The sequence below is a fragment of the Molossus molossus genome, unplaced genomic scaffold (genome assembly GCF_014108415.1).
Source record: "Molossus molossus isolate mMolMol1 unplaced genomic scaffold, mMolMol1.p scaffold_m16_p_8, whole genome shotgun sequence".
In the NCBI taxonomy this organism is placed as follows: Eukaryota; Metazoa; Chordata; class Mammalia; order Chiroptera; family Molossidae; genus Molossus; species Molossus molossus.
Genome location: NW_023425402.1, coordinates 15,258,534 through 15,286,437, shown reverse-complemented (window position 1 = coordinate 15,286,437; position 27,904 = coordinate 15,258,534). Strand labels below are relative to the sequence as shown.

The window sequence follows — 27,904 nt, the reverse complement described above, 5'->3', positions numbered from 1 at the left end:
AGGGGGAAAAGAAGGTGCTGGCACCCTGGACAGGGAGGGGCCAGTTTCCCCTCTCCTTACTCTCTCAGCTGCACTGTCCGAAACAGCAGCACCAGTTACCTCTGATTTTGAAGGCTTCGTATGGGAAAAAACAAAACAAAACAAAAACTCAATAATTTGTATATTGCTGACATTTAAATGATAATATTTTAGACATATTGGGTTAAACATAAAATGAATTTCACTTGTTTCTCTTTACTTGTTTAATGTGGCTACTAGAAATTTTAAAGTCGTGTATGTGGCTTGCATTACATTTTGATTGGCCATTGCTATTCTCAGCTCATCCTCTGGGCCAGGAAGTTGCTGTTCTGTAAAATACTTACTGCAGGGAGCTGTTTTGAACTAAATGGTTCTTTACTATACCTCAGTCTTTTGGCAATATACACCCCCACCCCTCCCCCTCATATGAGAATATGAACTTGATAGACTGAGTTTACATCCATTCTTGTTATTTTTAAGCTGTGTGGCATTGGGCAAGTCAGTTAACCTCTCTGTGCTTTAGTTTCACATCAGAAAAATGGGAATACTACAAGTGCCTATCTCAAAAAGGCTTTTGCAAAGATTAAATGAGTTAATATGCAAACTTTAAAAAGTATCCAGTATCTAGCAATTGCTTGTAGCTGCTGTGTGGTTATTATTACCTAAAATTGGGGCTGTTCTTGCTACAGTTTCATGTGTCACAGTATACTGTGCCTCTGTGGGTGCATTCCCTCCTCCCAGTCATCTTCCTGGTAACTGTTATCCTCACTTCGCAGAGTGTATCTGAAATTCAGAGAGGTGCAGTAATTTGCCCAACACCACACTAGTCACTGGGATGCACCTGGATCTGCTCTACCCCCAGAGACTGACCTATAAGAACCACTCTGTGCTACCTCTCTCGATAAATGCCCGCCAAGACCCTCCAAATTAACACCTCTACCCCTTCCTCCGGCTCCAGGTTCCCACCAGCATCAAGGACCTACCTGGTTGAGAAACTTCCTGTCACAAAGCCATCACCAAGGGGTCGCCTGCCCCTGTGCTGCTAGTCACCAGCATGCAGGAAACCGGAACAGCCTCGTCTCGCAGCCGGTCCATAATCTCCACCCAGAGCCGGGCCTCCAGTCTAGGCCAAGGCTTGGCCTCAGGCTCAAGGGTCTCAAAGTCAAGCATCCCAGCCCCCTTGAAGGCCAAGAGCCTGAATCCTGGGGCCAGTGTACATCGGATGCGCAGGATCATCGCAGAGGATGCTGAGTGGTCACTGGCTATTGTACCCCTGCTCACGGAGCTCTGCATTCGACACATTGTCAAGAACTTCCAGAGTGAGTCTGTTCTTGCCTGGAGCAGGAAGGAGGCCAGGAGGGGGGCAGGGTGGATGGGGACTGCCTGGGGGAGAGGCCTGAGGCTGGGTCCTGGGCAACCCCGGCCCTCCTGCAGAGTCCTCATCCCACTCAACTCTTCCTTAGCTCCCTACAGCCAGGACAGTTTCTCCGGCTGCCCCTACTTCCAGGCCCCACTAGACCCCTACCCACAATGTGCTCCGTGCCTGTGGCCTCTCCTCACCTTTGCCACTCCCTCCAACAAAACCCAGCCCAAACCCTACCTACCTCCTTCTCCAGAAAGAACCTCCCTGCTTGGCTGACCTTTACTCTCTTGGGGTCTTCTGTGGCATGTGTAAGTTCTTGGTTTTCTTCTGTTCTCTATGTGCTGTAAGGTTCATCCTTTTCAAAGACAAGTTACCAGCCTCTCCTACTGGATGGGAGCCCTCTGAGGACAGGGCCATCATTTATCTATAGCATCTATCACCACCTGACCTGCAATATATTCATTTGACCTGTTTATCCTCTGCCTCCCCTCATAAGAGCGAGTGGCTTCCTCTGTTTCTTTTACTCTTTTTTTTTTTTTATCCTCACCTGAGGACATTTTTCCATTTTTTGTACAGATAGAGTGGGAGGGAGAGAGAGAGAGGGAAACATCGATGTGAAAGGGACACATCGAGTGGCTGCCACCTGCACGACCAACCAGGGCCGGGGACAAACTGCAACCGAGGTACGTGCCCTTAGCGGGAACTGAACCCGGGTCTCTCAGGACCGCAGGCGGACGCTCCAACCGCTGAGCCAAACCGGCCAGGGCTGTTTCTTTTACTCTTGAACCCTCAGCACTTAGAATAGTGTCTGGCATATAGCAGGTGCTCAGAGAAATTTTTGAACGAATGAATCAAATCACACTGGGAGCCTCTAAAGTCAGGGATTGTTTCCTCTATCAGGGTAAGTGATGACTGAGGGCGGGACCTAAAATTCTTCCTCAGACCAGGAGCTCCCTGAGACCGCACGCAAAGATGTCAACTTTCAGGCAAGGAACACCCCAAAGCCAGGGGCTGTGTCTTCTCCCTCAGATTGAAGCCTCCCCGAGAGTAGAGTCTGTCTTCCCTCTCGGCCCGGGGCTCCCTGAAGGCAGGGGAAGGTTTCCCTTTCCTCATGCTCCTGAGCAGGCCTGGCCCGGTCACCATCTGGTATTGTCCCCAATACTGTGACCCTTGCTTTCCTTCCTCTGTTCCCAAAGACAACCCTATCCTGAAGCAGCTGCCTGCAAGGCACCAGCAGAAGGTCCTGAACAACCTGTCCCCTGACCTGCCGCTGGCTGTGACCGCCAACCTGATCGACGACGAGAACTACTGGCACCGCTGCTGTGTGCAGCGCTGGCCCGTGTGCCACTTGGACTGCCACGGCGGCAGCTGGAAATGCACGTTCTTCGAGAAGCACCTGGAGAACCTGATAAAGCACTTCATCCCGGGCACCACGGACCCCGCGGTGATCCTCGACCTGCTGCCGCTCTGCAGAAACTACGTGCACAGGATCCGTGTGGACCAGTTCCTGCCACCGGTGCAGCTGCCGCCCCCGCCGCACAGTGGGGACCAGTCGGATTCCGGCAGCGAGGGAGAGATGGAGGAGCCCACCATGGACCACTACCAACTGGGGGACCTGGTGGCTGGCCTGAGCCAGCTGGTGGAGCTGGACCTGGTGTATGGCGTCAAGGACTGTGGCATGAACTTCGAGTGGAACCTCTTTCTCTTCACCTACCGCGACTGCCACTCCCTGGCGGCTACCATTAAGGCATGCCACACCCTCAAGGTACCAACTGTCCCCCAGCCTTCCCCCATTTTCTATTCTCAGCATCTCTCTGATTCCTTCTCACCTCCTCTCCCTTGGCTATCCTCGTCTTCCTCCCCTCACTTCCTTATTCACCGATAGAGGGTCCTTCTATGCACCCTGCACCCAGCTGGGTTCTGGGGATGCAGATATGAACAAAGCACGGCCCTCCCAGTTCGCCAGCTACTTATTCAGTCAACAAACATCTGTGCTCGCGGCCCTGTCCTAGGTGCTGAAGATTCAGCACTGAGTAAAATTATACCATCTGTGCCCTCTAGAGTTAACTGTCTCGTGCGATAAAAGACTCCAATCAGCAACCATGTGACTGTGAAACTGCAACTAGGATATTTGCCAGATTTAGAAAAAAAAATAAAAACAAAACAAACACGGCCTCCAGTTAAATTTGAATTCCAGATACCTACTGAATGATTTCTTAGTGTAAATATGTCCTAAATATTCTGGTTGGAAGAGGGAAAGCCAGAAAATCAGAGAAGGAAGAAAAATGGACACAGCATTGTGTCACCAAGCCAAGGGACGGGTGCGTTTTGAGAAGATGGGGTGAGTACCCAAGGGGTGGGGTGGGGCTGAGGACTGGATTTAGCAAACGTGGAGGTTACTTGGAGGGGGGGAGCTATGCCAGTGGAGGGCCAGGAGCAGAGGCCAGATCGGAGCGGTTTATGGAGAGAGTGGGAAGTGAGGAAACAGGATGTCTGTGGTCAACATTTTCAAGAACTTGGCTGTGAAAGGGGATAGAGGTAGAGTAGAAGATGAGGGGTTTGGGTTTTCTTAAGAATAAATTTGCATGTGTTTAAAACCAATGTAAATTTCCATGCAATTTCAAGAAGAGTTGAGTCCAGCACAGAGGCACAGATTGATTGACCATGGAAGGTTCCCGAGAAGGCAAGGGCGTGGGTCTAGGATTGAGGCGGGACGGTTGGCTCTGGGCAGCGGGCAGAGTGGGTGTAGTGGGATGTTGTGTTTGGTACAGGAAAATGAGGGGTTCCCATTCAGGGGCTGCGGAGGTAGGAGGAGATTTGCTTGCTGAAAGGAGGCTTTAGGGTGGCCCCTGAAGTTTGTGGGAGCTGGAGAAGGTTGGACTTGTAGGTTGTGAGAGAATATGTTGGCCAGAGAAACAGAGTTGAATGAGCACACAGCCTTGAAGGCCCAGGAGTGGTTCCCGTGAAACCAACCAGTTCTGTCACGTAACAGTTTCCATCACGGACATGCAGAAAATACGGAGTGGGCTGGGCCCAGAGTTGGAGCTTTGCCAGATAGATGCAATGAAAAGGTGAGAAAGACAGAGACTCTGAGCTGGCAAGAGGGGTGTAAAGAAAGGAAAGGACTAGTGGCTAGGGACAGATGCACAGGCCAGCCTCTCTGAGGTCTCAAAGAAGAAGAAGGAGTAGAATGAGTCCATGAGAAGGAAAGGGAGAGGGATTCCCATCGCCCATATGCATGATGCTAATCCTACACCCTTTAAAAAATCTTTTCACTTTGTCCCATCCATTTCTTGGTTCTCACCTTTCTCACTTTCTCCTGGTTCTTAACCTGGCAAGCTTCAAAATTTCCTCTCCTGACTAGCCAGTGTGGCTCAGTGGTTGAGTATCGACCCACGCACCAAGAGGTCACTGGTTCGATCCCCAGTCAGGGCACATGCCCAAGTTGTGAGCCTGATCCCCAGTGAGGGACATGCAGGTGGCAGCCAGTCGATGTTCTCTCTCATCGATGTTTCTATCTCTCTCTCTCTCTCTCCCTTCCTCTCTCTCTAAAATCAACTTTAAAAAATTATTTAAGGAAAAGAAAAGTTCCTCTCCTTGCCAGGGTGGATCTTAGCCAGCTGAGGAGGGTGCAGCGAGGGGCTGCTGGGCCAAACAGATCTGGATTCAAAACCTGACTCCACAGCTTAATCACAGTGCGACTCTGGGCAAATGACGTGTCCACCCTAAGGCTCCATTTTCTATCTGTAAAGGGAGAGAACTCATTTTATGTCACTGGGATGCTGAGGGTAAGAGACAGTGTTTCTGACATGTTCTAGCAGCATGCCCAGCACATAGTAACTTCTCAAGAAATGGTAGCCTTTCCCCCCTACTAGCCACCAATTCTGCACCATCCTGCCATGCTAGGTAGGCCTGCCCCGCCCAAGAGCCAGCCAGGGGGCAACGCAAGGTGAGCAGAACCTCAGACCTCCCTGTGGCTCCCTCCTCTCCCTGCAGGAGGTAGGTAGGCAAGCAGGTTATCCCTGGCCACCAGGTGCTATAAACCCTTTACCTGCCCACAGATCTTCAGGCTGACCCAAAGCAAGGTGGATGACGACAAGGCACGCATCCTAATTCGCAGCCTCCTGGACCACCCGGCCCTCGAGGAGCTGGACCTGTCACACAACTGCATTGGGGACCGTGGTGCACGTGCCGCCGCCAAGCTCCTGAGCCACAGCCACCTACGTGTGCTCAACCTGGCCAACAACCAGGTGTGTGCGCCCGGTGCTCAGTCACTGGCTTACGCCCTGGCACACAACACCAACCTCCTTTCCCTCAACCTGCGCCTCAACCGCATTGAGGATGAGGGTGGCCAGGCACTCGCCCACGCCTTGCAGACCAACAAGTGCCTCACCACGCTGCACCTTGGTGGCAACGAGCTGTCGGAGCCTACGGCCACGCTCCTCTCCCAGGTGCTCTCCGTCAACACGACCCTCACCAGCATCAACCTGTCCTGCAACCACATAGGACTGGTGAGCCACAGCTCTGGGGGCAGGAAGGGTCAAGGAGAGGCCTTGGGGGAGGGGGTGCAATCCAACTGTCATGGGATACTTACCAGGTGATTTTTAAGATCACAGCCTTACCTGGTTCAAATCCCAGGCCTGCCATTTAGCACTTTGGGCCTCTGTTTTCTCATCTGTAAAATGGGAATAATAATAGTATCCATCTGTAAGTGCTGTTACTGAGAGTAGTAAATGTGTTATACTTGTGAAATGATTAACCGTTACAGGCACTGGCTAGATTCATAGGAACTGCTAGCTGTATGATTAATCAGGGTTATATGCTATGTTCGGCACCCAATATCCATTAGTTTTCCTTTAATTCTCAGTAATCTAGTAAAATGCGTATTCTCTAAAAAAAATTTTTTTCTTCATTGATTTTATTTTATTTTATTTTTATTATTATTTTTTTTATCCTCACCCGAGGATATTTTTCCATTTTTTGTACAGATAGAGTGGGAGGGAGAGAGAGGAAGGGAGAGAGAGAGAGAGAAACATCGATGTGAAGGGACACATCGAGTGGCTGCCACCCGCACGACCAACCAGGGCCGGGGACAAACTGCAACCGAAGTATGTGCCCTTAGCGGGAACCGAACCCGGGTCTCTCTGGACCGCAGGCCGACGCTCTAACCGCTGAGCCAAACTGGCCAGGGCTCTTCATTGATTTTAAAGAAAAAGGAAGGGAGAGGGAGAGATAGAAACATTGATGAGAGAGAACATCGATTGGCCGCCTCCTGCATGCCCCCAACTGGGGATCAGGCCCACAACTTGGGCATGTGCCCTGATCGGGAATTGAACCGGTGACCTCTTGGTGCATGGGGCGATGCTCAACCACTGAGCCACACCGGTCAGGCAGCTTTATGTTATTTTTTATAAATGCTTCTGTATGATTTTGAAATACACTACTGGTTCACAACCATAGAACAGCAGCACTCTGCCTCCCAACATGAAATTCTTTCACATGGGGCCTAGCCCACCCAGCCCAGAAGGGGCTGAAGCTGTGAGGAGTCGTGAGCAGGGCCCTCTGCGCACTCCAGTTAGGGCCCTGCACCTTCTTCCAAACCCCCCTCTCACACTCACGCTGTCTCCACAGGAAGTGCTCTTGGCTACAAGTAACAAACAGAAAGCTTAGCCAGGAATTGGCTTAAACGAGAGGAACACCAGTCACATCCCTATATAAACGCGTGTGCGTGCGCGTGTGCGATCCTGGGTAGTGATGTAAAAACGACTTTCCTTGTGCTCCTCTCCCAGGATGGCGGGAAGCAGCTCCTGGAAGGCATGTCAGACAACAGGACCCTCCTGGACTTTGATTTGCGCCTGTCCGATGTAGCCCAGGAGAGCGAATACCTCATTGGCCAGGCTCTCTGTGCCAACCGTGAAGAAGCCCGCCAGCGGGCCTTGAATGCCAGCCACTTCATGTCACCACTCACTGCCACGGGCCCTGAGAACCCTGAGGGATAAGCTAGGGGACAGGGCTGGGGCACCGCCCCACCTCCGCCCCTCATCTCATGCCCCACCGCCTGCTGCAATGTCACTCCGGTCCACAGGGAGGGGGAGACCATGAAGATCCTTGGGGTGTGATCAAGGATTGTGTGCATGAAGGTGTGAGGAAGGGGAGGGGCCTACACCAGGGGGAGAAGGAATATAAGTCAGACCCAGCCCCCTACCTCCCCAGGGAGAAGGCATTACCGGACCCTCTGAAATAACTGACTTCTAGGTGTGGGGAGCATTCTGTGGGTGTGGCTCCAGGGTGGGCAACACCCTGAATTCTGAGGGACTGTGCCTGCCAGACTCCCACAGGGCCACCCATGCCCCTGACCCCCATCCCTTTCACCAGTTTCCTCTTTACTAAACAGATCCTTGACCTCGTAACCTACACACACACACACACACACACACACACTCTCCCTGCCCCCAGTCCTGCTACAGCAGAACTTGGCCTGGATCTTGCCCCCTCCCCCGGCAGATGCCACCTCCCTATTACTTAACTCTGCTTAAGTAACTCAGTTCTACAAACCATGATATCCCCTAATCCTTCCCCACAACCTGGGACAGGGAAACAGAAGTGACCGGAGGGACTCAGAGGGGCCGCCCCAGAGAGCTTTTCATGGGAGGAGGAGATGGGGGAAGTGCCACGCTGGGAAGGGAAGTCAGTGAGTCATCCGAAACTTTATTTTCCACCAGTCTGATTTGTACAATCTTTGCGCTTGGAAATCCATGACAGAAAGGCCACAGTGTGATGCACCCAATTGACAGAGACCTGTCTTCTCCCGAGCCAGGCCCAGCCCACCCCACAAGCCCTTGTCCCCAGGACACATGGAGCCTTCCAGGTGCCCTCCTAGAGTCCCCATCATTCTGTGGTTGCCCACCCTGGAGCCACACCCACAGAACTCAGTCAACTCGTGGGGCCACGGAAGGGCCTGACTAATGGATTCAGGCCGAGCCCCATGTCCATCCTCCTCAGGCTGAGGGGCCCCAGAACCTCCAGATCTGTTTCCAAGGGGTGAGTCATGGGCTGCAACCACAGCCTCGGGGTGCCTGCTCTGTGGGGACTCCTTCCAACAAGCAGGCGCTGAGCAGAGCACCAAAGGGGGCTTGGGAGTGACTGCACATGTGTGCCTGTCTGGGCAACCTAGAGTCTGTCTGTGCCTGACGCCCTCCGACAGTTCCAGAGTGCAAATGTGTAGATGTGATGGTGAGTGTGTGAGTGTGTGTGTGTACATAGCCACAGCTGCTAGCAGAGGTTCTAATTAGGGAAACAAGAACATTCAGTGTAAAGTTTAATTTTAGAGATTAATTAATTTTCTGGTTTTCCTTTTCCCTGGCAATCAATAAAGCTACCAAGGAAATAGAGCAAAGAATTGGTTTTGGTTTCTAAGTCTGTGCATGAGTGGGAGGTGAGGCTGTCTGTGTGAGAAGACCTAGGCAGGAATGGTCAACACAGGCAAAAGTAATAACAGAGCCCCCGCTTGGCCTCCCAGCTCAGAGGCTGTCTCAGAACTGAGCCCAAGGGAGGAGGAGCCGAGCTCCTCTTTCCTTGAAGCCAGGAGGTGGCCAGGCTGCCCCCACACAAGGGCAAGACATGCCAACTGGCCAGGAACTGGGACCTGAGGCCACAGCTCACCATCTGTACTTCACAGATGTCCGCTCAGAGGAAAGAGGGGCGCTCCAACCGCCAGATCCCCGAGGAGAACAGACTCAGGGTCCAGATGGGTTCAGTGCTGGCAGGCAGGTAGGCACTGCTGCCCAGGGAATCATAATGGCAGCTGTTCCTTCCTGCCCAAGCCTCCCCTTCTCCAGCCCCCTCTCCCTGTTCACTCAGCCATCTCCATAGGAAAATAAAGCTCAACCGCAATGGGCCACAGACCGTGGTGTCCCCACAGTCTATGCCTCCCAAGTTTCCCCTGGGAAAGCAGGGCAGGGGAGCCAGAGATGTTGCATAGGTGGAGGCCGTGCCCTTGGCGGGTGCAGGCCTAGCTTGGCTGGAGGAAGATGGGAGAGGCTGCAGGAGGGAACCAAGGAGCTCTGATGGCTCAGGAGAAGTGAGAAGCGTCAGGGGTGAGCAATGTCAGGCGGCCAAGGGTTATCCTCTCCAGCTTGAAAGATGAGCTCAATCCCTAGGCACTAAGTCTGCTGGGAAAACTTTAGCCAGGGGATTTGGGTGGGGGAGGGGGGTGGACACAGACATGCACACTGGAGCACATCAGGGTGGGAGTGGAGGCTACGGCAGAACTTTGGGGGAAACAGGATGTGGGGCCAGGGCCCGGTGGTGGCGGCAGGATGCCCCTTTGAAGACCCTGGGACACACAGCAGGGCTTGTTCAGCTCATGGGATAGGGGAGGATAAAAGGATTGGGCAAGAGTTAGAGAGTTCCTGACTGGCCCTGCCTCTGGAATTGAGTATTTCTCCAACTGGGACTTGTGACAATGTCCTCAGCCCTGCAGAGGCAATGTGTGGGCTGCCCCCCAAAGCCATGGCCTCCTTTGGAGGTTCTTTCACTTCGCCCTCCACTGCCCTCTCTTCTGACTCCCATCTGCTTCCAGAGCTTCCCACTGTCACTCAGATCTCTCTTCCAATGTCCCCACTCAGTCAGTCACCATGGCCAGCTTTAAGGAATGCTGCTCGGGTGGGGTCTCACCCTCTCTGAAGGGCGTGCTCTCCTGGAACCCCGGGGAGGAGGCCCCTGCCCAGAGGACTGAGGAGAGGCTAAGGTACACTGCTCTGTCCCTGCCCCGCCGGCAACAGCGCTCCAGAGCCAGGAGCAGAAAGGGAGGGAGGACAGTGACGTCTCTGTGGTGAGCACAGTCTCTCCGGGACCCAGACTCCAAGGGCCCAGTGAAATAAACAGCGGTGAGAGTGGCAGAAACGAAACCCCCATCTTTGGGGCATGAGCCAAGAAGAGGATAGCGACATGCCCACGGCTTTGAGATGGAGTATTGGTTTTGAGATGGGGGGCTGACACCTGGCCCCAGCCTCAGACCCACTGAATTCATTAACTGGCTTGAAGCCAGCCCTGCTGTTCACCAAACCATCGCCCCCTCAGTAGAGAGAGGCCCTGGGGAGCCAGCCAGGGGAAGTAGGAAAGCCCCAATTTTCCCTTCCCCACAGCCTCTGAACCTCCCCAGCTGCACAGTAAAAGCCTCTCACTTGAGAGGAGGCCCAGCTCGGGTCCCACAACATAGTCGCCACATAACAGTCAGAAGATCCGTTGGAAGGCTGGACTGGAAATATCGAGTGTGCGTGTAGGAAGGGGTCCCCTTAGGAACTCAGGGGCGGGGCTGAAAGAGACGACTCTACCGGGGTGGGATTCTCCAGGTACTGCTGACCCCCTCCCACCCATCTGCCTTTTTATGTATAGGGAAGGCGGGGGTCTCAGCCCCGTGGAGTCTGTCCCGCTCACCCTTGCCTCTCAAACTCCCACCGTGCTCAGCACAGCCTCGGTCATCATCGTGACTCCCCCTGCTACAGGCAGGGAGCACAGTCCGGCAAGAGGCAGGAGGAGGGCAGCGGGTTTGTCGAGAGCCATTGGTCACAGTGAGGTCTCCACGCAGGAGCCGTGGCGGTGCAACGGCCGGTGGCTGTGGCCCAGACATCCCTCCTGCCGGTGCACGATGAGGACCGGAAAGTAGAGGGCGTCGTGGTAGGGCGGCGGTGGCCCGGCCTCCTCCTCGTCGTCGTCCTCATCGTCCCCCATGCTGGCCTGGCTCGACAACCGCGTCTGCTCCGTTGGACAGCTCGCCTCGTTGACGCTCCCGCTCCGGCTGCGCCACAGGCAGCTGCGCCGCGAGCCGTAGAGGCGGCCGAGCGAGAAGCGGCTGCCCCCGCAGCCCGGCCCTCCTCCGGGCCCCGGGCCGGCCCGCGGGCTGGCGCAGATGCTCAGGGCGCTGCGCGAGAAGATGGACGAGCTGCTGACGGCGCGCTGGCAGTGCTCGCAGCTGCGCCGGTAGGGGGCCACCCCCGCGGCGCCCGGGCCGCCCACCCCGCCGTAGCGGCACGTGGACGCGTAGCCGCCGGCCGCGCCCCCGGAGCCGCGCGCCCCAAGCCCGGCCAAGTCCATGAGCACCGCCTCTGAGTAACTGGGCACCAGCTGCTGGTTGGAGCGGATGTGCCACTCGAGCTCTGTGCTGTCCACCGTGTTGACCCGCGGCAGGCGGTGGGTGAGCGGGGGCAGCAGCTCGTCGGTGGGGCTCAGGCCGCCGCCCGCGCTGCTGGCCGAGCCCGGGCCCTCCAGGCCGAAGAGCTTCTCCACGTGGTAGTGCGCATAGGCCGTGCGGTACTCAGACAGCACGCGCAGCGGCCACGACAGCGTCAGCAGGGCCGCAGCCCAGAAGGCCGATGAGCAGGCGTACCACGGCGGCCTGGCCGGGTCCGGGAAGGCCACCATGAACTCGCGGAAGTCCACGTTCTTGAGGTGCATGCCCTCGCGCGCCTCCATGTAGTCGTCCAGGCCCTCGTTCTCGGCGAAGAAGCGCGCGCGCTGGCACAGATACGCGTTCTCAGCCTCCACGCTGGCGAAGCTGAAGCACTTGGTGAAGCGCAGCCGCGTGGCCGGCGCGCCCTCCAGCCCCACGAGCGCCTTGGATACGTCGCGGACACCGCAACGCGCGTAGTCAAACTCAGCCTCCGCCACGTGCGTGTTGACGCGCTCATGATACACCTGCGGTGTCGGAGAAGGAGGCAGGAGTCACTTATGTCTGGTCATCCTCATCTGTCCCATCGCTGCTCTTGTTGCCTGGTCATACCCTAAGCCTATTCTGGTTTTGACCTCGGTTGGACCCCAGTAGGATCTTCTCATCTGGTTTATAGAGAAACTGAGGCCCTCAGTTTAACCAGTGAGTTAGAGATGATGGCAGGAATCAACCTCATCCCTACCTGTGTGCGTTCTCATTTTAATTAAGCTCTGCTTCGTTTGGGGGTCACACCCAGGCCTCCGCCTTGCCTGACCCTTTTGCCTGTTTCCACTGTCCCACACTGCCCTCTGATCACCACAGCCTGCCTGTCCTCCCTTTTATAAGTACTTCCAAATGGGCCCCCCAGAGGAGCTTAGCTGCCACCCAGCTTCCCTCCTGATTCTTAAGGCTCCAGGCTTCTTCTGTTTACCCATCCCAGTAGTGAGATGAAGGTCACTCTCATCTGGGAAAATCTCTTCCTCCGGGGCTCTAATCCTGGAGGGTCCACGAAGTGCTGAATGAGTGTCCCAACACCACCACTCTCCATGTGGCCTCCCATGCCTACCTCCACCTTTTTTGCCAGCTATGGGAGCCTTGGACTTGGGATCCAGGGCCCTGGGTTTGAGTCTAGTACTACCACTTAGAAGCTGTGGACCTTGGGCAGGTCCCTGAGCTAAGGTATCTCTACCTGTGAAAGAGGACTTGGTAGCAGCCACCTCACTGAGCCGGTGAGGGCATGCTGTGAGGCCACACTTGGAGCTGTCTCCGACCATTAAGCACTAAATGGTATAGACTTTGGAGCCAGATGGCCTGGGTTCAAATCCCAACTCCCTCACATACTAGCTGTCTGACTTCGAGCAAGTTACTTAAGCTCTCTAAGCCTCAGTTTCCTAATCTGTAAAACGAAGATAATAGTTACCTACCTCATCTGGTTATTATGAGGGTTAAACAAATTATTTGATGTCTGTAAAATATTTAGAGCAGCCTGCCTGCTGGCCTTTGCTGTTACTGTTATGGCTGTTGTTACTGCCCTCCTGTTGCAGTGCTCACAGGAGCTCACTGCTGCCTCTGCTCCTTGCCTTGAGGACAGTCAGGTAGGGTTGAAGCAAATGGGCACCCTCCTCCCATCTGGACTGACCTGTGCTCCCCTCCAGCTTCTCACCTGGGTGGTGGTGTAGGCATCTCCGTTGCGGTATCGGGTGACCTGGCGGGTGCGCCGGACATAATGGTAGCTGATGGCCTTCCACCAGATACAGGGCGTGGCCTGCTGCATGCGGCCCACGCGCTCCCGCACACTGGTGACATCAACACGGTGCTGCAGCTCATGGCGGGCTTGGCAGTGCCAGCACTCCACCAGATAGACAGCGTACAGCATGAGCAGGAAGGCCAGGGGGATGTAGACATAGCCGTTGGAGCAGGGGCTGTCATGGTACATGAGGCTGTTGCCCTGATAGGCGCTGCTGAAGGTGAGGCGGGTCACCGTGGTGACGTGGCACCAAGCCACGGCCCCCAGGCAGCCGTACATGAGCAGGGAGAGCAGCAGGCACTTCCAGTGGGATTCACGGCAGAGGGACTTGGTGAAGGAGGGCTGGATGGGACGCTGCTACTCAGAGGGACAGGAAGAGGGGCAGAGATGAGAGGGAAGTGAGACAGTGGCAGGACCCAAAACAGATGGATGCAGGGATGGAGGGGCAGAGGCCAGCACCAGAGATGACAGGCAGAGACCGACAAGGATGTGACAGGAACACGTAAGACCGAGAGGGGAGCCAAGGACCAGAGAAAAAAACGGAAGTGACCGAGAGTGAGCCATGGGGACAGGAAAAGGAAACAGAATGCCAATACAGGGAAGTGCAAAGAGACAGACATCCCAAGAAGCAGAAAGGGATCAGTGCCAGAGATGAAGGGAGGAGGCCCAGGTGGCAAAGACACACAGGATAGGATGGCACCCAGGGAAACAGAGTACAAAGACAGACACAAAGATGGCAATGAAACAGGAGACGGTGTGGATGGGGAAGACAGGGGAGGACAGACAGGCATCAGCAAAGGCAGGTCCCCAGCCACCATCCCTTTCAGGTGTTTCACTGACATCACTTCCCACTTAACAGGTGGGTCCCTCACTTCCAGGCTCTTTCAGTCCTGCATTCTGGAGGAGCCACACCTCTTTGACCCATCCACCTCTGTGTCCCTCACAGACAATTAGCCTCATACCTCCTTTGGACAGGTGCCCCCACGAAACCCCAGGCCCTGTCTCTTTCCCTACATTCTGTACCCCAGACCCTCTGAGTCTCCCTCCTGTACCTTAACATCCTTCCTCTGTTCTAAGATGGGAAGGAGGGGGCTGGTGTCCCTGAGCAAAAAGCAGTCCTGGAGGAGATATCTAGAAGGGCAGAGACTTGTGGCAGGGGAAAGGGGGGGGGGGGGACAGGGATTAGAGGGTTGGAAAGACATTTGTGGCTCAGCCATTTATCAAGGGAGAATGATTTTTGGTCTTCTCCCAGGGCCTGTTAGCTTGTTAAAGCACTTGGCGGGTTCTGTCCCACGCCGCCCCAGTGACTTGTTTACATGTCTGGCTCCACCACTAGACTGGGTATTCCTGAGGGCAGGGCCCCATCTCTTTGCATTCTGGTTCCTACCATGGTGCTGGCACCCAATAGCCACAGTCGATTGAGTTAGATTTCTGGTGATGCCTGGGCTTCCCCGCTTCTCCTCCCTGCTGTCTAGCTGTAGGAACCTCGCACACACCCTCCTGCTGATATCCTCACTTATTCCTTCAATTCCCAGGGCCTGACCTGAAGGCTAGCCAGCGTGCAGGAGAAAAGGGTGGAAAAGAAAGGGACAGTAACAGGCAGTGGGCCCTGGTCCTGTGTGAGACCAAAGGAAAGATCTGGAAGTGTAGAGAGGTAGGTGGGCTAGGAAATAGCACACGGCATGAACAAACCAGATTAGGGTCCATGAACCTTTCAGGAAGCCTTGTCCTTGGGGGGTGCATATGTGCACCTACCTGGGTGTGCACTTGTCCCAATGAAAACACATCTGAAAGGGCCCCTACCTGCAGGCCCATCTGCCGGTGCGCTTCTGCCCTAGTGCAGTGTGCATGTGTGTGCATGGGAGAAGGGGATGCTCCTGGTACTTCCCTGCATCTCTTTGTCTCCAGGTTCAGAGGACGGAAGAGTAAGGCCCCCAAGTAGGGACAGGCTCAGTACCAGAACTGTGAAATATTTCTGGGCTCAGGGTCCCCTGGGCGGGGGACCGCATGGACAGTGGGAGAGAGAGCTGCGCCCCCCACATACACACACTCCCAGTAATGGGGGAGAGGAAAAGGGATGAGGGTTTGATGAGTGTGCCCTCTCTACACATTTGACCTTCTTAGGGCCCCAGCTCGGGTAATACCACCATTTCTCCCTGGTAGTCTCCTGCCTCTGTAGCCCCCACAAGTCACCCTTCCTGGCCTTCAAAATATCATCCCCTCCGTGATAGAGGATCCCGGCCACTATCCCCACCCGGATCCACCCGGGGTCCGCGAGGCTCCGCCCCTAGGCCCCGCCCCTTGCCCAGGACCCCCGAGCCCCGCCTCTGGCGCGGCCCCTTCCCCGCCACCGCGGACAGCTCCCGCCGCCGGGTGGGGACAGAGGCGCGGGACTGCGGCTGCTGCGGCCGGCTCGGGGTGCGGGGCGCCCGCCGCGCTGCGGCGGAACCGGCGGGGGCCGCGCGCAGCGGAGAATGGGGGGCCAGGCTGTCACCGCGCCCGGGGAAGGGGCTCCTCGGGCTCTCACCTCCTCTCGGGCGGGGCCCTCGTCCGCCGCCGCCGCTGCCGTGGGCTCCTCCGGGACCCCGGGGCCGCCACCGCCGCCGCCGCCGCCGGCGCTCTCTCCCGCGGCCGAGCCAGGGGGGGACATGGCGTAGAGGGGGTGCGTCGAGCTCAGGGCCTCCCGGGGGGCTGCCGGGGGCCGGGGGCATCCTGCGCGGGCTCTGGGGAGGGGACGGGAGGGGGCGGGGCCCTCGCTGCTCCCCACCCCCCGCACGGGGGGAGGGGACCTTTAAAGGGCACCGGGGGTAAGGGTCTAGGGGCTCGGGGTGGGCAGGCAGGCTGGGGGGCCGGGCTGGGGGGGCCGGGGCCGGGGGCGGGTGTCACCTTGAGGCCCGCGCGGCGCCGCTCCGCCTCCCGCCCGCTCCCGCCGCCGCCTTTTGTCTGAGCCGAGCTGAAGCCAGTGCGCCCCCCCTCTTCCTCCCAGCGCCGGAGCCCCGCCCCCAGCCCCCCAAACTCCGCCTTTCCAAGCCTAGCCGCCCCCTAAACAGGAGAAGCAACAGGGGTTCCCCGTACCCCTTCCCCTCCCGTAGCCCTGCTAACCGCGCGCGCACACACAGCCGGAGGATACATGAAAGTGAGTCTTGGAACCCTAGGAAGATCCTTATTCCCAGTTGGGTGGTAAAGGGTTAAAGCAGGAGCCATACTTAAGAGGCCAGACCCAACTGAACCAGGATGGAATAGGGCAAAATGGAAAGGATTGGAGCTATCTGTGAGAAAGGGCTAGCAGAGGGCAGAGGAGAGGACCTTGGCACCAGTCTTCACAGACCATCTTCCTTCCCTAGAAGTACTGCCCGGGAGAAGCAAAGAAGTGTGTACCTTGCCCTATGCTGGAGATCAGGGAACTAGAATTCTAGTGCTTAATCCTGGCTCTTCCACTAACAAGTAGTGTGACCTTGGGCAAGTGCCTTTCTTTCTCTGAGCCTTAGTTTCCTCATCTGTGCAGTGAGATAGTTGACTGGACAATCTCTAAGGCTCTGACCTTCTGTAGGTGCAGGAGGCAAAATCACAGACCATAGGCCAGGCTGGGTTACTGCAGGTAGCCTACCCCTTTATGCCATCCACTTGTACTTTTTTTCCCTGCCACACCTAGGACAGGAAGAAAGGAAACTGATATTCATTCATTCATGGATACATCCATTCAATAAACAGGTATTAGGTACCTACTGTTTCATTTCTGAACAGTAGGCCCTGTTCAGAAATGAAACACATGGTGTCCTATCCTCAAAGAGCACGTGAGGGAGGGGGGACATGAAACCAGTCATTATGGTAGAATAGGCTATCATAAAGGCTATGCATGATCAATCTGTGTGCACAGTCACTGTGGAATCCTGTGTGTTACGTGCTACATTGGAGTCTTTGACAGATTGCCACTTTTTCTCTTTACCCTTTAGGAACTGAGGCAGATGGAAGGTTGAGGGACTTACTCAAGGTCACCTGCTCGTATTCACAGAGCTAGAATCCAGATCTTCCCCATTCAAAAGTTCATGGGGATTTTGGGGAGTAGAAAGTTAGCTCTAGGCAAAGCCTGGATATCTGCTCTTTGGGGGTAGGGGGCAAACACACTCATCTGCTGGGATGGTCCTGCCCCCACTAGAGCAGAAGGGCCACTGCCTCCTCTCTCCACACACTCTCCCCCCACTCCTGGCCCTGCCTCCATTTTCCTACTGTTCCCTTACCAGTCGAGGTGAAGGTGACTCTGTCTGCTAATTAGTTCAGAATGATCCAGCCTGTATGGTCCTCCCCAGATCAGCGAGTCTATCCTCCCTGCCCAAACTGGAAGGGTGTGCTCCCGAAGAGGCAGGGGTTCTCTCACCCCCGTGGCAGAGGAGAATCTCATTTGGTGGCTCAGTCCAATGTCTCCCACCCTTGCTTTTTGGAAAGTCCTGTCTCACAGCTAACTCTGACCCTTCTACTTCTGGTTTCATCCCCTAGTTTAGTCCTTGCTGCAGACAGAGAGAAGAGGTCCTAACCCTGACCTTTTCTAACCCAGATAAAAACCTCACATTCCCCGTTTAGTTGTTATAACCTTCTTCTCGTCCCCCACCCCCACAACCTTCCCTTTCTCACTTCAGGGGGCTTTGGAAGGGAGATAGTCCAACTCCTCTTGGCCAACCCCAGAGCGTCCAAGAGATAAAAAGAACACACGCACACCCTCCACTCACACATATTACTTTTCCTTGAAAGCCAGAGAAAAGAGGGGTGAAGGGAGGGGGCTTGGAAGGAGCCAGCTGACCAGCTGGTCACCATGGCAACCAAGCCTGCTTCCAGAAGATGAGCCTGGCTGGGGTGGGTGGAGGCTGGGAGTGAGAGAAAGACTAAGAGAACTAGAAAACACCAGCAGACAGAGAGAGACAGAGAGAGGGAGAGAGAGAAGCTGGTGCTGAGGAAATGAAGTCAGGGCCCTGACCACACTGTGGCCTGAGTCAAAGTCCCCTAGCCATCTTTCCAGATGATAGTGCATGTTCCCTCCCCCTATTCCTGAAGTTTCTCCAGCAGGGCTTCTTGTCAGAGTATAGGATAGGGGCTGGAAGCCGTGAGTAACTCAACGCTGACCTCATGTGGCCAGAAAAGGGGCTGCCACACACCTGTTATGGTTCAGAGCCACACATAGGGCTGAAAGAGAGTTTTTCCTTAAATTCAACCTCTGTATGAATGATAGGTGCGGTCACTGAACATTCCTGAGTTCTTGTGTGCTTGTAAAGGGTTCAAATGCCCCAAGCCCTTGGGCTTTCATAAAGAAAAAAAAAAGTTTCACTGAAAAAAATGGTAAGTTTTGGATTAGGGACAGGAGTGCCTGCCTGCCTCTGCACTTTATTTGACCTTAGGAAAGTCAACTCACCTCTCTGGGCCTCAGCTTCCCAACTTAAAATGGGGATAGTGCCAGATTTTGAACCCAAGTGATCTGGGTCTGGAGTCTATGACTATACTTTTGCTCCAGCTTTTGAGGATGGGAGAACAGGTCAGGGGAGGAAGCACCTGAAATCACACTGACCCCGTGGGAGGGAGATGCCTCAGTTTCCTTGGGCTTCTTACTGCCTCATGCTCAACACATCCCCCGTCTCTGGTCCTCCAGGGAGATGAGGAGGAGTAGGTCATCTCCTCTCATCTGCCCTCCCCTCTCTCCTCTCTTTTTACCACTCTTCCCAGACACTAGGTACTTCTCTTCTCCCCAGACCTCTTTCCTTCTCATTTCCAGTTCAAATGGAAAGTTCTCTGCCCCTCACCCCACTGAGTAGTTGGCCCCACTGTGAGCCCCCACAGCACCCTATTCTCACTCCTGTCTTAGCACAATCACTGTGTTGTAATTGCCAGGGGGCTTGGTGGGGTTGGTAGTTGGTGGATATTACTGTTACTGTGATACTCAGTTTTGCTTCCAGCAGAGAGAACATTGTCATACATGTAGGAGAAGCTCCACACATGTCTGTCAAATGGACGAATAAAAATGAGGTTGCATAGGGGAGGGCAGTAGGGAAGGTGGTTAGAAGCTGTCTATACTCACTCCAGGGTTCTGCTCCCAGAGATAGAAAGGATGCTCTTGTGGGGATGATCTTCTAACGGCATTGTTGGTCCATGGTCGATGGCACTTGGGGTAGGGAGTAAATCATGGGGCACTGGTTTGGGGCTCACCATGTGGGTGGGGTTTGCCTATGGCCTCCCTGGGCCCAGAGAAAGCAGGGACAGGGAAGGAGGGAAGATGTGTTGGCACTAGGGCTGGAGCTGGGGCAGTCACCACAGCAGAGTGTGGCCAGAGTGTCTGGGGCCTCCCCATCCTGGCCCCACCATGAGGAACTAATATTCCCTGACAGGTGGGGGTAACCAGATGTTGTAAACACAGAGGCCAGTGTTTCACCCCTGTGAGGAATGATCACTTTGCTTTTTTAGGCAAAAAAAAAAAAAAAGCGTGACCAACCTCCTTGTTTTAGACAACAGTCTGCCTGAGAAAACCCATTTTTGAAAAACACATCCTCATGCCCAGTTCTATTTGATCCGGGAAGTCGACACAGGAGACCCTCTATCCAGGACCCAAAGGGAAAACCTCTCCTTTAAAGACAATGGGTGCCCTTTTTCCCTAACCGAACTCTTGGACACTAGTAGATGAGAAAACAAGAGAAATGGAAAGAAATAGGGAGAAGATAGGAAGCAATACTTCCCATCCCACCAGCCACGCACAGGCCCCCACAAGATGTCTAGTTTGTACAATTAATAAATATTTCTTTAACAACAAAATAATGAATAAATGAATGAATGGAAACAATGAATGAAGAAATAGAGGAAGTGAAGGAAGGAAAGACTGCATGGGATTATGAATGGACAAGAAGGGGGGGCAAGAGAATGAATGAATGGACGGAAGGAAGGATGGATGGATGGATGGATGGATGGATGGATGGATGGATGGATGGATGATGAACGGGTGAATTAACGCACGAGTGAGTCAGGACTGGGTAACCCCTGACTCCAAGCCAACGCAGAGGGCGGGGACAGGGGGATTCCGGGGGGCGGGGCCCATGTCCGGAAGCTCCTGGCGGGGCGGGGCCTGAGGGGCGGGTCGAGAGAGCGCGTCAGACTGGGCATCCCGGCTTCCCTGAGTAACCTCTGCGGTGGACCCCACCAGTGAGCGCTCCGAGCCTCTCCCAAGCTTCTCGCCGACTCCTCGGACCCCAGCAGCCCGGGAAGGAGGACTCTCCAGGCCGAGCGCCCGTCCCGCAAGACGAACCTGCAACCCGGAAAGGCGGCGCGGCGGAGCCCGGAGCCGGATCTTGCTTGGACAGGGCCCCCGCGGGCCGGTGCCGCGGGCATGTCGGAGGCGCGCAAGGGGACGGACGAGTCGGACGAGAGCCAGTATGACTCGGGCATCGAGTCTCTGCGCTCTCTGCGCTCCTTGCCCGAGACCACCCCGCCCTCGGCCCCCGGGCCCTCAGGCGGCGGAGGCCCCCAGCCCTGGACTCCTCCTCCGGGAACCACCAAAGAGCGACAGGAGAAGGAAGAAACAGATGGGGAGAGGGCTGACTCCACCTATGGCTCCTCGTCGCTCCTGGAGCCTTTGACCTTTTGGGAGGGCCCTGAGACGGAAAATCCACCCCCAGGCTCGCCGCTCCCCCCGGCTGGGCCGCTGAGTCCTCAGCAACTGGAAGCGCTCACTTACATCTCTGAGGACGGAGACACGTGAGTATGGGGGCTAGGCCAGAAGGGGACAGCACCCCTTCTTCCCGATGCTAGCCCGGGGCCACTCTAGGAGAAGCACAGACTGGGCACCCCTCTATGATGACCCCTCAAGGCACCTGCCCTGGGAGTGGCATTCTCCACTCCCTCTTCCAAACTCCAAACTTAACTCTCGGCTCACTTTCCAGCTCTAGCCAGGCCCAGGCCGAGGGACCTGGAATCGCCGCTCTGCCCTCCCTTTTGGAGGTGGGCAGGACTGGCAGAGCTGGCACCTGGAACCCCAGCTAGAATCTTGGAAACCTACCAATAACCCACCACTAGGAAGAGAAAATTCCCCTGGCCATTCCAGCTTTTATGTGTTGTCTTGTATTTTGCTGGGGGAGAGGGCATCCTTACTTGCGCAATATCTGGAATTCCCGGCCCTTGACCTCAGAATGTCCTGTCTCAAGGAACAAGAGGTGCCAGTTTCAGGTTGTCAATGGAGTCCAGGAAGCTAGGGGTGGGGGTATTGCCAGGGTGCAGAGCTGAGACTGGCCCTGAGGAGGAGGGGGTGAGCCAGGTTGGGGCACTCTTGTCCCAGCCGTCTGACTGGAGGTTGGTTACCCCAGCTTACTTCCTCCTCTGCTGAGAAAGGGGAAGTGAGGGTTGGAGTCAGCCTTACCGACACCTTCTATCTCCCAAGCCCCCAGTCCCCCTCACTGTCCTGTCTGAACCGTTTACTTTACCATTTCCCCCCAGACCCAGGTGGAGCTTTGTGGGGACTGGGCTAGGAAGCAGTTGGAGTAAGAGGCAGTAGTGCAGAAGGTCCAGCCAGTTGAGGATTTGCCCCTCAGGAAGAAAAAAAATGTTAGAAGAGGGAGTGGCTGGGATTTAGGAGTGATAAACAGAATAGAGGGAGCTGGGGTCCCAGATCAGGGATGTTGAACAAGATAGGGGGGATGTAGAAGGGGCAGGAAATGTCTGCATTTTTGGAAATGCAGCAGTCATAATCCTGGGTGACCTTGGACAAAGATAGCCTCGGCACCCAATGGGCAGGAGAGGAGTGTCCCCGGGCCTTTTGAACTCTGTGCCCAAATCACCAGCCGTCGGGCCAAGAACCAAGATTTTTGGGGCTCCATGTGAAATACCTATGGCTGGCCTTCGACCCAGGGAGTGGGGGCTCTATGTGGAATACCTATGTCTGACCTTTGACCCAAGGAGTGGGGACTTCTGGTGCTGCCCTCCTTTGTTAGCTTCTCAGCCCAGCCTTTACCACCTCTACTTAGAGACAGGTGTTGTGTCTAGAATGGGCAGGGGGAGGTGTCTGGACTCTCCAGGGGGGGTCCCTTCCCTAGGAAGTGTCTGGGGTGTGGGACATATGGAAGTGGGAAGAGGAAGTGGGAGGAGGGGAGACTGAGGGAGAGAGGGAGGTGGCTGCAGGAATGTGACCCAGAGAGCTGGTCCTGGCCGAGGGGATTTCCAAAGCGGTTCCTCCCTCCTTCTCTCTCTGGGCCTCTTCTGCTGCCTGCCGCCAAGCCTGCCCCGCTCCTGCCTGAGCAGCCCCCTCCCCAGCCTAGACAGGCCTTTTAGTCAAGCTACCCCAGTCACTCATGTCCCAGGGCAGCTGTCCTGGCCTAGACCCTCCAGCTTTGGCTTTCATTTTCCCCACCTGATGTGGGGAAACCCCAGGACTGGAACTTCCCCTCCCAGCTGCCCTTCTACCCCTAGGTTAAGGCTCTTTGTCCCCCAACAAACACACATTCTCTGCACTGCACAGACCTCCCCTTGGGGGTGCATGCAGAGTGGAGGGCTCTAACCAGACCCACCCAGTCTGTGCTGTCTGAAGAGTGGCCCCTGGGGGGGAGGGCAGCAGGACAGGATGTTGCACTTCTTCTTGCTCCTCATTCAAGAGCTTGTTTTCTCTTCCTTGGCACATGCAACATTGAGTTTTGGGGGAGGGTGAGCCCACTCCTGCCTTCTGTTCTCCCTGTTGGGGTGGGGTAAGTGGGGAGCTCAGCCCTGGAAGCCACCTCTGTACCACTCTGTGGCTTTCAGTCTGGCTTTGGAGCTGCAGCTGGACCGGGCGCAGTGGGGTGTGGGACAGGAAGCTCCTTGGCCTGTCAGCACCCTGCCCACACTCCCACTGAACCAAGGCCCTTCTTGAAGACAAGCGATGGGAACTTGGAGCCTCTACCCCCAGGATCCTGGCTTCCTGCATCAACCCTCACTTCCTGGCTCAGACTCTCGCTTCCTGCACCTATCCTATGGGTGGCTTAGACATGTGTTCCTTCTAACCTCAGGACCCCAGCCCACTCTCTCTGCCCTGGGCTCTGACAGTAAACCCTGCCCCTGCCCTCCAGGCTGGTCCACTTGGCTGTGATTCACGAGGCCCCAGCTGTGCTACTCTGTTGCCTGGCTTTGCTGCCCCAGGAGGTCCTGGACATTCAGAACAACCTTTACCAGGTGGGTGGAAAGGGTGGGCTGTGCCCAGCTACCCATATCTGCCCTGACAGCCATCCTGCAGACACTGAGCTAGAAGCTGAGGATGCAGATACAAGTCAGAACAGCCTCTGCCCACAAGGTGCTTGAGCCTGGTGCAGGGACTCATGTCAACACCTAATTACACAGCATGGTGACAAGAGTTGTGATGGAGGCACATACCAGCTGCTGTGGGATCCAGTGTCTGTGGGGAGCAGCCAGGGAAGGGTTAATACAGGAGGTGACACCTGCATGGAGCCTAAAGAGGACTGTGCCAGGTGGAGACTGTCTGGTGCCTCTGTCACCTAGTGCTTGGGGATAACAGAGGTCTCCTTAGAGGGTGAGAAGGTAGACCCTATCCCTATCTGTCCTTTCTCTAGGGGTTAAGGGGCAGGGGACTACTTCCTTCACCCTGCCTCTAGAATTGGGGTCTCAAGAGCTTGGTGGGGGGTGACAGAGGGAAGGGCTTGGTAGTGTGGCCTTATAGAGCCAAAGCCTCTATAAGCTGCCCTCAAGAAAGGTGCTGGTAGCTGTCAATTCCTGTACCACCTGAGCATGTTCCCAGAGGTGGGAGCATGCTGCAGTGGCCCTGTGACCCTCTGTCTGTGCCTACAGACAGCACTCCATCTGGCTGTACATCTGGACCAGCCGCGTGCAGTTCGGGCCCTAGTGCTGAAGGGGGCCAGCCGCATGCTACAGGACCGACATGGTGACACAGCCCTGCATGTGGCCTGCCAGCGCCAGCACCTAGCCTGTGCCCGCTGCCTGCTGGAGGGACAGCCAGAACAAGGCAGAGGACCACCTCACTCCCTGGACCTCCAGCTGCAAAACTGGCAAGGTACAGACAGCCGCAGGGCATGGTGGATGAGAGGGGGACAAGACACAGGGACCCCACTCTCAGGGAAGGGGAGTTGTAGCTTGTCCATTGATGCGCCTCCAGTTCTAAGCGCGCAGATACTCAGTACATCTTCGCTGAATAAAGGAATGAATGAATTTGATTTAGAATTTACTTAGAATCTGCTGTGTGCCAAACAGAGAGCTAAATCTTGCCCTCAAAATATTCAATTTAGCAGAGATTGTTAACTTATTCAACAAAAATAAACTGAGGGCCTCTATGTGCCAGACACTATTCTTGGAGCTGGGCCTGTATCTATGAACAAAACAGAGAATAATTGGGATAGAAAATAAATGAGAAGTGGATTCTCTAGTCGGTTAAAAGGCAGTAAGGGCTATATGAAAGTAGAGCAGAGTGAGAAGAACTGGGATGTGGGGGATGGGGCTGTGTGATTCTATGTGATTAAATAGGGTGGTCAGGGAAAGCCTCATGGAGCAGGGACATTTGAGCAGAGACTCAAGGGAGATGAGGCATGTGAATCTGAGTCTAGTTCTCTAAGCAGAGGGGAATCCAGGCCAGAAAGGAGATAGCAAAAAGGCTGGGGAACACGAGGGAGGAAGTGGCCCTGGGGAGCGGCTGGAAGCAGGAAGATCCCAGAGACCGCTGAAGAAGGTAGCATTTGACAGGGCTTGAAGGCCAGCAGAGTTAGAGTTAGAGAGAATGGGGAAGGGGGAGGATGCCTGAAGGGGGGTGTCACTCAGCAACCTGACCCCTGAAGCATGAAAGTTTCAATAACATGACTCTGAAAAGGTGGAAACTTTGCATTCCTTTCCCCTCAGACTTTTGAGGGGGTTTTTGGGTTTGTGTTCAACAGCCCTGTGATCAGAGGTAGTGAGTGGGCAGTAGGTCCCTTGGGGCTGAGGGGAGGGAGATCCCTGAGGAGTAGGAGAGAGAGTCTGTGGATGCAGATTAGCAGCCCCCACATTCACCCCATCCTAGGTCTGGCCTGTCTCCACATCGCCACTCTACAGAGGAACCAGCCACTCATGGAACTGCTTCTTGAAAACGGAGCTGACATTGACGTGCAGGTGAGGTGGCCAGTCAGGATGCTGCCCAGCCCAGGCTCTGCCCCAGGTCCACTCCCAGTGTCAGAAGTGGCACTCACCTTGTCCGGGGCCTGGACCCTGTGTGCTTTCTCGTGAGGACCTTGGCTGACATCCTTCTTCTCTTCCAGGAGGGCACGAGTGGGAAGACAGCGCTGCACCTGGCTGTGGAGACCCAGGAGCGGGGTCTGGTGCAGTTCCTGCTCCAGGCTGGGGCCCGGGTAGATGCCCGTATGCTCAATGGGTGCACACCCCTGCACCTTGCTGCAGGCAGGGGCCTCAAGAGCATCTCATCCACTCTGCGCAAGGCAGGTGCCGACTCTCTGCTGCGGAACGTGGAGGATGAGACGCCCCAGGACTTGGCTGAAGATGAGATGCCCCAAGACCTGGCTGAGGATGTAAGAGGCATACACTCAGCTCTGCTCTCTAGTCCATCTCACACCCACAGCAGAGACAGGAGCTGTAATGGTGGAAAGGGCCAAGGAGTTAGGGTCCTGGGATGCAATCCACGGTTCTGCTACTCACCAACTGTGGCACCTTGGGCAAGCTTCTGCCCCTCTCAGCCTTAGTTGTCTATGGCCAGGGGGCCCAACTTGGACTCCTGCAGGAGCCTGCAGCTGAAGTGGATCGGTGAAGCAGGCCAGATATAAGACAGTGGTGTGGTGGGGCCTGTGGGAGACCAGAGTCTCTGCCCAAGGGTCACTCTATTCACCTTCAGTGGATAGTTGCAGAGGAGGAATATAAGCCCGATGTAAAAAAAATGTTCAAAATATTTTGAGTGCCCTTTCTCCACCCCCAACCCCAAAAACCAGACCCATGGGCTGGATCCTTCTTATCTGTGATATTCAGGGATTTTCTTAGAGAGTGAGGGCTTGCCTAAGGCCTCAAGGCCCTTGATAGCCCTTGATAGGCCACCATTTGGTAGATCAGTAGGAAGATTTGTTCCCTGATGTCCAACTATTAGTTGATGGGGACAAAATAGCCCAGTAGGTCTCCCCAGCTCCCTTCCCCCACTGCTGCCTTTTCCACCCTGGGCCCTGATCTTGCTTCTCTCCATTGTCTTCCTCAGCCCTTTGCTCTTTTGCCCTTCGATGACCTAAAGATCTCTGGAAAACCACTGATGTGTGCCAACTGAAGCCAGGACAGGGTCTGGGGCCCCGGAGGCTTCACCTCTTCCCATCTGGAAGCTGGAGCCACAGTTGCTGCAGTTTGGGCCCAGGCAGTGTGCCCTTCCGGAGTCCTGGGGACTGCTGGGGCCAGCACAGTCCTGAGCTGAGAGGAGGGATCACAAGTGAGGGAGAGCCAGTCTGGAAAGAAGAGCTTCCCAAGTGGACAGAGATTCTTGGAAGACATCCCCCCAAAGCCCGAGGTATCCTGGGCGAAGCCTGTTTACGTCTCTGGAAGATGGCAGGGACTCTTGTTTCTACCCACGCTGTGAAACTGCCAACCAGTAGGAAAACAAGGACTCTCCTGAGTGAGGAGAGAAACTGAAATATGAGCAAGCAGGGCTCTGATGGCTTCCATCTCACTGCTATGGAGAACTGTTAAACACTGTTGTTTAAAGACTTGGCACAGAAGGCCCCGGCTTGAGCCTTTGGGGAAGGGGAAGTTTCAATAACATGACACTAAAATGGCAGAGACTTTTAAAAAGTTTCCCCCCGTAGAGTTGTTTTGTGTAAATGCATGTCTGTGTGGATTGGGGATTTTTAGGCCTGCCCTGTGACCTTGTGGTAGAGGCAGAAATAAGGAAATTGTTACCTAAGCAGGGTAAGACCTTGCTAAGTAGGATAGGAGGACTAACAGTCCTCAGGCCTCTGTCCAGCACAAACCCTTGTCCTTTCTGTGAAAATGCAGAGGGATTGAGGAAGAGAAAGAGAAATAAGGAGACACAGGTTGGGGAGGCCTCACCACTGCCTTGGAGATTTCCATCTGGAGGAGTCTGGAGAGAAGAGCTGGTCTAGGGAGCTGTGGCTTTTTATATTTGAGGGCCCTCTTAGGTCAGGCATATGCTGGGATGAAGGATATAGGAATAAACCAACACAGTGTCAGGCCACTTGGAGCCTATAGTCTGGCGAGTGAAGCAGCCATTAAAATCATAAATGTGTATTTCCTTGTAATGTGTAAACATGCAATCCCAAGTTGCAATGGATGCTGTGAAGGAAAAAAGTAGGGAGGAGAGGCATGGAGTGGCAGAGGGCCATACTCTGGGTGGTCCGGGGAGGCCTCGGAGTGTCATCTCAACTCCGACACAAGGATGAGTAAGGGATGGGGAGAGAGCTAATTAGAGGAACTGAGAACAGGCCAGTGGCCTCCGAAGGGGATGAGTGAGTGGGCGAGGTAGACGGGCCAGGTCATGCAGAGCCTTGAAGGTCATGGGGAAAGAGGACAGAACTGCTGGTCCCGACTAAAAAGGGAGATGTCTTTCTGACAGAAAACAGTAACATAAGGGGAA

The 27,904-nt window shown here is 55.1% G+C and overlaps 3 protein-coding genes across 3 annotated transcripts; 2 read left to right on the top strand and 1 right to left on the bottom strand.

Moving 5' to 3' along the window:
- The first annotated feature begins 1,072 nt into the window (after nucleotides 1–1,072).
- TCTE1 (t-complex-associated-testis-expressed 1) lies at nucleotides 1,073–7,380 on the top strand. The gene is made up of 4 exons (XM_036249353.1): nucleotides 1,073–1,337; nucleotides 2,578–3,146; nucleotides 5,443–5,892; nucleotides 7,171–7,380. The coding sequence occupies exons 1-4, from the start codon at nucleotides 1,073–1,075 to the stop codon at nucleotides 7,378–7,380; spliced, it is 1,494 nt and encodes a 497-aa protein (XP_036105246.1).
- A 2,781-nt stretch (nucleotides 7,381–10,161) lies between these two features.
- Nucleotides 10,162–15,985, bottom strand: TMEM151B (transmembrane protein 151B). Its single transcript, XM_036249028.1, has 3 exons — nucleotides 15,863–15,985; nucleotides 13,252–13,692; nucleotides 10,162–12,076 (listed from the first exon to the last, which is right to left on the bottom strand). The coding sequence occupies exons 1-3, from the start codon at nucleotides 15,983–15,985 to the stop codon at nucleotides 10,949–10,951; spliced, it is 1,692 nt and encodes a 563-aa protein (XP_036104921.1). The 3' UTR covers nucleotides 10,162–10,948.
- Nucleotides 15,986–20,452: 4,467 nt separating this feature from the next.
- On the top strand, nucleotides 20,453–27,818 carry NFKBIE (NFKB inhibitor epsilon). Its single transcript, XM_036249444.1, has 6 exons — nucleotides 20,453–21,060; nucleotides 23,397–23,499; nucleotides 24,130–24,352; nucleotides 25,349–25,437; nucleotides 25,584–25,850; nucleotides 26,522–27,818. Exons 1-6 carry the CDS (start codon nucleotides 20,693–20,695, stop codon nucleotides 26,585–26,587), a joined length of 1,116 nt encoding a protein of 371 aa, XP_036105337.1. The 5' UTR covers nucleotides 20,453–20,692; the 3' UTR covers nucleotides 26,588–27,818.
- Nucleotides 27,819–27,904: the final 86 nt, after the last annotated feature.